Source organism: Perca fluviatilis, chromosome 4, assembly GCF_010015445.1.
Source record: "Perca fluviatilis chromosome 4, GENO_Pfluv_1.0, whole genome shotgun sequence".
Taxonomy (NCBI): domain Eukaryota; kingdom Metazoa; phylum Chordata; class Actinopteri; order Perciformes; family Percidae; genus Perca; species Perca fluviatilis.
In genome coordinates, this window is record NC_053115.1 from 22,091,296 (window position 1) to 22,099,493 (window position 8,198).

Below are 8,198 nucleotides of genomic sequence, written 5' to 3' on the forward strand. Positions count from 1 at the left end.
GAGCCACACAGACCGGTGTAACTGCCACTGTCGGAGAAGTAAGTAAAAGTAAAAATGATTTGGGTAACACTTTACTTGAAGGTATCGACATAATCGTGACATGACACTGTCATAACTATGACATGACACTGTCATGAACGTGTCATAAACGTTATAAACAAGTCATAAACGTTTATGACTTCTGTCATTAAGTGTAATTCGGTTTTTGTCATGACAAGTTGACATTGTTTGGGTTGTCTTGATTATGACAGTTCACATTAATCAAAGTGACATTACCAGAAGTTGTCTTGGTCATGACAAGTTGATATTAAATTAGTTTAGGATGTCTTTGTAATGACAAGTTGACATTAAATTAGTTTAGGATGTCTTTGTAATGACAACTTGACATTAACCAGGATGACATTACCAGAGGGTGTCTTTGTCATGACAACTTGACCAAAACCGAATGACACTTAATGACAGAAGTCATAAACGTTTTATGACTTGTTTATAACGTTTATGACACGTTCATGACAGTGTCATGTCATAGTTATGACAGTGTCATGTCACGATTATGTCGATACCTTCAAGTAAAGTGTTACCATAATGGGTACTATTATTGTATCAGCGATACAGATAATTATACAATAATAATGGTTTTGGAATGAGATGTTCAACAATCACATTCACTAATCTATGTATGTAATGTTTGGGTGGCCATATCATACTTACATCCATTTAGTTTTATGTTTTGTGTTTAAATATATGAACATGAACACAGATTTTAAAGTTTAATTAAGCTGAACATTTCGTTTACTTTACTCTGCCACCATCCACCTTTCAATTAAAGCAACTCTTTAACTGTTTATAGCTTTGTACAGTATTGTATATTTATATTTACACTGAGCATACCCTTGTGTGAGGGCCAAACTCCTCAGTGAGCTTCTTCCAAGGATGCTCATACTCCACAAACATCTGGCCAAGCCGTGGGTAGGACGGATCACTGCAGGGTTCATTACAGTATGCAATTAATCAAGGACAGGGAAAAGAAGTAGGACATTATAACAATGCAGTATTGTCAATACTGTGTCAATCTAGAGTCCCTTACAGGGATTTCACTGATTTTTGGATGGCTGAAATACTGAAGAGCTGAAACTGTTCCCTCTCAAGGGGCTTAGATGTGTGTGGTGTGCACGTTGAATATGTATGTTTGTGCTGCCTGCTCATGTCTCAAATTGAGATAAACATAATTTTGGAGTGTATAAATAAATATTTTGCAAAGTGGGCAGACTTAAAATGTGAGAATACCACTTGGTACTCAGAAAAGGTTAGTGGTGGGCTGTCGATTCATATTCTAATTAATTATGAGGATCAGAGAAATAGTCGTATTGATAGATGTGAAACCTCATAAAGGCTTGAATGAAAGCTCTTAAATGAAGTGTTTGTGGTAGCCAAAGTAGAAAGCTGCACTTAACAAATACAACCCTTTGTTGACCTAAGGCTATTTCGATCAATAGGGATGAGTAAAAGGAAAACGCATCCATCCCACCGTTTACTTTGTAGTCCATGTTGCTTTCATCAAGTAGTTTTATGTGTTCTCACCTGCTCCCATTGGTCATCTCATGGGCACAGTTGAACATTCCCACCAGTGCCCTCTTGTCATCGATGCGAGAGAGCGTTATGATAACAGACGTGTAGGTGATGATCAGATCCAAGTAGTTCTTGGTGAAGTCAAAGTTGATTGCCTGAAATCAAATATATCATCATATCAGTGTAGTTATGAAATTACTGAAACTACATCCTATCAGTAGAGCTAACATGGAGATCTAAAAGAAAGACATTTTTATTTAACATTGGTAATGGAGACAATTATTAACTGTCACTCACAGTTTGAACATATCAAAATAAGTTTTTAAGCGTTTGGTTGAAAAAAACTTTTAAAAAAAAAGTTTTTTTGCATTGTCTTAAGCATTTGCCAGCATATAGATTTATAGAGATTTTTTTGAATATAAAACACATATAAGTGGCTGTAAAAAGGTTGTAGTTCCCTTACTGATGGCGATAATTGTTTAAACTTTAAGCTATATTTAGCTATATCTATCTAGAGCGTCTGAAACTTACCAGGCATACAGACAGAAGTGGGTTATGCTGAGACAGAAGTTAAAAAGTAAACCTGAAAACCTGCCTCCATGGCATTCCATTGTAACTATTCTCCCTCGCTAAGCACACTATGGTCACCTTTCAAGCTGAGAGGGTTGTTTAAATTATGATAGATTTGGGGTGAAATATCACTTTAATATTATGTTTCAGTTTAAAATGTCAAAGACAAATTACCCTGAAATGCGTTATAGCAGCAATAATAATTCATTCAAGAGACTTAAGTCACTATTTATTGTGACAAATGGATCTGCAGTTATATTTGAAAGTCAAAAAAGGTCATGCGCTGAGAGATGCTCCCCAAATAAATAAAAGCATTGTGAGGTGCTTAAAATGCCCACATTAACTGTTCAGATCAGATCACAGGAGACACTCATCACTGAAATATACAGTAGGATATACATAATGCACAAGACAACAGGTGCCACTTTATTATGATAATAAAAAAAACTGATAAACTGAACAGGAGAAGACCGTGGGCACCGGCAGTGAGGAGAGAAAAGGTAACCTGCAGTATGCAGCAGTAAGGAGTAAACAGCATTGTAGTAGAACATGGTCTAGAGGCTCCCCCTGAAATATGATTGGCCCCCACTGGTGCCCCCATTGGGCTAGAATGCTGTCAATCTGACAAATTTGATTTCCATTGGATCAGAGTACTGTCACTTTGCTGCCTGTTCTGCCAATGGCTGCCTTTCCATTTGGTTAATGGATATATACTTTAATAAACACACATTGTATGGCAACTGTGTATTTTGTTGAAATTTTAGGCCAGTTTAGAAGTAGAAACATATTGAACTCACTGTATAGAGCACTTGTTGCTGTAAGAAATAAATTGTGTATTGCACTTTATTTCTGTTCTGTTTCCTGTTATCTGAAAACTGTGTTCAGCAAGGTTTTCTTTTTTTAAAGTTTGAGGCAAGTTAATTGTAAGTGTATTGCACATTATTTTCATACAGTTCTGTGAAAAAAAATCTTCCCAGCCCTTGTCATATGACCTATTAATGTTTCCATGATGAATATCCAAACTTTTGCCTTAAGAGCCTATAGAACATGTGTATTGTATTTGGATACACAATTTGTTGAAAATAATTAATAATGACTGGGATGTGTTTTATTTAGCAAAATGACATTGTTTTGTTCTATCCTATCCAATATTTCCATTATTTCTAAGCAGATTTTCTATGCTGTATTCTGATAAAATCCCCTGGGCCCTTACTGACTGATTATTGTTCCCCCCTGTGTCACCCCACTTAAAAAACTCCTGGAATCGCCCCTGTAGCAGAATGAATAAAAAGTAGAGAAATGAGTGACAGCTTGTCAGATTATCAGCAGATGTTATGCATGACCTCAGTGCTTACGCTGACCTCAAACAATTACCAGCCACATAATGAATACTTACAATATCAAAGAAGCACTGGCAGGCATCTATGGTGTTCAGCAACTCATAAACGTGGTCCTTAATGAAGAACAGAGAAGGAAAATATTAGAAAACACACAACAACAAAAAGCAACATTTAAATCATGTTAAGCCCTATTTCCTAAACACGTCATAATTTTCATAGATTCATGAAGCAGTGATCATTACAAATTTGCATATTTCTAACATAATGATTGAGTTTTTCCTCAATCTTACAAATACTGAGGATGCATGGGCCTTTCTGCGACCTCCATCACTGAAATATGCAAATGTAAAGGGGGGTGTAACAAGCAGCACCAAAGCCCAGTGAGCTAACCGTCCTTGATATCTGGAATAAAATCAATAATTTTCATACATAAAAATAAACCAATCTATATGTAAATGTATTTTGGAAACCAAAAAAGCAGGAAACACATAGTGAAAGAGATAGAATACTGCAAACACCATCATTGTCTTCTATTATCAGATTTGTTTTTTCATAAGAAAGAAAGAATAATGTATATTTATTTTTCATTTTCATTGTTTTTCACAATTTGTTAATGTATACAGTTTTTATGTTATGCTTCTGTTTCTTCCACTGCTGTTGATCTTGTCATGTTATGTGAAAAAAGAGAGACTATCACCCTGAACTCGATGACATCCAGGAAAGAGTCGTAGTAGCTTGTTGTAGCTGCCAACACTTCAGATTTCTGTCGCTGTATGCCGGTCAGATTTTGCTGCAAAAAACAATAATGATAACTTGTCTTTACTGGTCAGGTATTACGAAGCTTAACATTGTGAGAAAAGCCATCCTTCTTCTTTTAAGTTAATTAGCTTCACTTGCTATTTAAACCATCGTCCATATGCAAATGTTAACATGAAATAAACAAAAATATGAACATAGTTTGGACATAATAACAGATACTTATGTATTATATAGCAAATATCAATAATTATAATACTACAACTGCAACGTGCATTAACTCGGTCAGGTATGTCACATCCTCCTGAGAACCAAGGAAAATAAGTTTTTTCCTAATCATATTTTTTGTGATTCCATACCTTAAAAAAAACATCCTACAATTTAAATTTTTTGATTTTTATTTATTTACAGCATGTCCACTGTAGTGGACAACAGGATCATTTGAGTATGAAAACAGACACATTTGGTAGATGTGGAGTCATTATTTACATGAAGATAGTCCTGATGTCCACTATAATTGACATTCATAAAATGGCAAATTTTTCAAAAGATACGTAATGTAGTTGCTATCAGAACTCAATATATGATTCCTAACACCTTAATGAACAAGAACATATATGATTATCATAGTAACAAAACCATAGACAAACAATATTTGACTCATCTCTTATCTTTCCATAAAATGTGCTCCATTTTGAATTGTAAGATAGAGGCGGTTCCCGGCCTCCCAGCCAATCAGATAACATATCACTGAAAAGCCCAGGATGTCCTCTGTACAGTACAGCAGGAATTAAGAGACTAGCACAAAAGATTCCAAGGAGAGGAATGAAACTCAAATGTCCACTACAGTGGACATAAGTCAATGGGCTGGGTCTTAGGAGGATATATACTTCTTGTAGAGATAGTGTTATAGAGTTTTGGAAGGCCAGAGATGACATACTTGGGTCAGCACTGATCATTTATAACACTTCGTTTTCAAAAGTCATTTGTTTAAAATGTCATAATACGATAATAATAATTTGTTTTCTTGAGATCAGAAGATATTAGCTTGTGATTACAAAAACTTACTGTCAAACAGCTTCCTTGTCAGTTCAACCTAAAGTCATATTGTTTTCAATGGATCACAGAATCATTATTTACTGACTGACTAAATTATCGTTTTTTGCGTCAAGATCCCAAAATAATAATTTCATCATCACAAAAAAGAAAAAAAGAAGAAGCATTACAAGCATGTTCTTGTGTAGAAAGCAAGTGGGAAGAAAAGGGTTACAATCATACTTGCTACATACAATGTTTCCTCTGAAGTCAATGTTGGGGAATTTCTTGTTGATGTACTTGATGGCAGGCTCCATGGCTTTATCTGTCAGGAGGGACAGCCGTGTCTTAGGGTCTGCACAGGTCTGTAACAGAGGTTAGGAAAAGGTAAAGATGTGAGGATGTGAACAGTTCGCACATCCTTTTTCTTTTAAATCAAAACCGTGATTTGTTAGAAAAACCCTAGTTTCAACTTCAATAATCATATTAAAACGTTTTTGTCATACAGTATTTCAGGTTTTGGAAGTTGAATACTTGATTTGCCTTGCAACCATGTTCCATGTATTCTCTTGACATGGACTAGCTGTGAAGATTGTGGGCAGAGTGGATAATAATGCTCTCCCCACCTCCCTCAACAACACCCACCCTTTAAGAGACCTTGAGCAGAATAGTTTACAGTGAACTGCTCCTGTGGGGCTGTTTAGAAACTGAATGTAAGACTGTGTAGCAGCTCCCAAGTGTGAAGTCTGACTGTGAAAAAAAAAAATAAAATATGCATGCATGCTCAGCACATCCTCACTGGGCTCAAAATAAGACTGTCCGTCCACTTCTCCTCCTGATAAATGCAGCCATAAAGTACATGCATACACATGCTCAAAATGGGTTACCGAAAGGGGGATGTGTGCATGTGCACAGTACACAAAACACAAAACATGTTCTATTTTCTAATGACCAGAATGTCACTTTCTGCATGTCACATCCAGATATGTGTGGGTTGTCAAAATAACCAATCATAGCCTACTCTCTCACCTTAGAGTATATTAGTTAATTACATTCTTTGATTGCGTCATAATATTTTTCTGGTCTCTTTGTATCTAATCTGATGTGTGAGTTTCACAGCATATTGTTCAGAATAACTGACATTTGAGGTACTGACAGCTCAGACTGACTTCCTGTTTGCACTTCCTCTTTGGAGAAACAAGCTCAGTTGCAGTTGAAAGACAGTGCTGCGTATACAATAAACTACACAGTTGTTACAGTTATCTCACGTCATTCCTTTACTGCAGTTTAAGTTACAGCCCCTGGAGAGTTTCTTGATTTTGAGTAACATAATAACATTACTGGGTTATTACCGTCGGATTGCATCCTCATACTCTGCACTACTTTTGTGTATTACAAATAAAGAACTTTAATATGTTTGGCTTCATACAATCATTATTATTTGTATTGTAGAGGCAAATGTATATTAGTCTTTATACAATCAAGCTCTCGCTCCCTTTTAACAGTTCTATGGAATCTGACAATATACATTCATGAATACATTTATAAATATCATTCAATTTTAATTTATTCCTAAGCTGTGAATAACTTGTATTGTGTAATAACTGCACACAAGTGCAAATTCTGAGAAAACTACCTAGGCGTAAGCATATGAGATGAAAGTCAAGTTCCTTATTTCTGTTAAACAGACCATTTGCCTTTATAAATCTTCCTATTCTCCCTCACCTTCTTAATGTAGTTCATGCGTATTAACACCCCATCCCCTCTCTCATTGAGGATGGTGAGTTTTTCGGCCAGTTTCTGTTGGTAGTCCATGGCTCCAGAAACACCACACCTCTCCCGCCGTTCAAGCCTTGGCCTCCTGGTGCTGTGTAGCAGTCGAACCGTCGGAAACAAGTGCACCCAGAGCCTCACCCTGACAATAGGTCACATGTGGCTCACGGGTGGAGGTGGAGCCATGAGTGGAGTTGAGTTGAGTGTTAAAATCACCCACATACTGTAACTGTATGTCACAATGTGGATATAAATATATTCATAACATTAATAATCAAAAATTCGAAAGATGACCTAATATTACCAAAAGTTGGCAAAGAAAAGGGTTGTTTTTAAAATATTTTGGTACATTTTGATTTTCAATCATATTTGTAAGAAGATACAGTCCCCGAAAGTCATTGTATCACTAAATACATTGATATGATACTGGAGAGAAAACATATATTATTTATATATTTATATTCTTTATTTATATTAATATATTGTTATGCAAATTAATGGCAACGTCAATGTTTCCTGTCTGTTAAACTGCCTCTATTGTTGTTTGATCTACTTCCTCTTGCTCTGTAAAAGGACTCCTGTGAATGGCACAAAGGTACAAATCATATTTAACTTACTCAAGTAAAGTGCACTGAATGCAATACTATTTTTACTTTTAGTATAAACTAACCAGCCATTAAAGAAAACCAGGAACAGGGATGAATTTTTAGACCTCATAAAGGTCTTTCTTTCACCACAAGATGGCACTATTTACTAACTGAAGCTGTGTGTCTTGAATAAAAGGGGGATCAATTATGCAACAAAGAGGGTGTGTGACACATTCAAACAATATCACACAAAAGCAAATAACAGACAGACCGACAGACTATATTAACTGTACATGGCGTGTGTTGTGTATGTACACAGAGGTGTGTCCTGTTGTGAGAGTTTAAAGGTAGCATAATACATACATTTGTCGAGGGGAATTTGGCTCACAAATGTGCAATAACTAATCCTGCACTCAATCCCAACACAAAACTTGATGTTTACTTGGATGAGATACATTGAACCATAGGGGCTATCACCACACACACTATGTTATAGATACAAGGTTCACATTCACAAAATTTGAGCACCTTTTGTTGTTACTTCAGGGGATCATAGGACTTCATAACT

The 8,198-nt window shown here is 35.9% G+C and overlaps 1 protein-coding gene across 2 annotated transcripts in view; it reads right to left on the reverse strand.

Annotated features, from left to right (window-relative positions):
* nckap1l (NCK associated protein 1 like) overlaps positions 1–7,169 on the reverse strand; it is a 30,183-nt gene extending 23,014 nt beyond the window's left edge. For both annotated transcript variants that reach the window (XM_039798732.1, XM_039798731.1), the window contains exons 1-6: positions 6,996–7,169; positions 5,525–5,635; positions 4,177–4,269; positions 3,536–3,592; positions 1,582–1,724; positions 892–982 (exon numbers count right to left, since the gene is read on the reverse strand). In XM_039798732.1, coding sequence (XP_039654666.1) covers positions 892–982; positions 1,582–1,724; positions 3,536–3,592; positions 4,177–4,269; positions 5,525–5,635; positions 6,996–7,085 — 585 coding nt within the window. In that variant the 5' untranslated portion in view covers positions 7,086–7,169. The remainder of the gene's footprint in view (positions 1–891; positions 983–1,581; positions 1,725–3,535; positions 3,593–4,176; positions 4,270–5,524; positions 5,636–6,995) is intronic.
* Between the last annotated feature and the right edge of the window lie 1,029 nt (positions 7,170–8,198).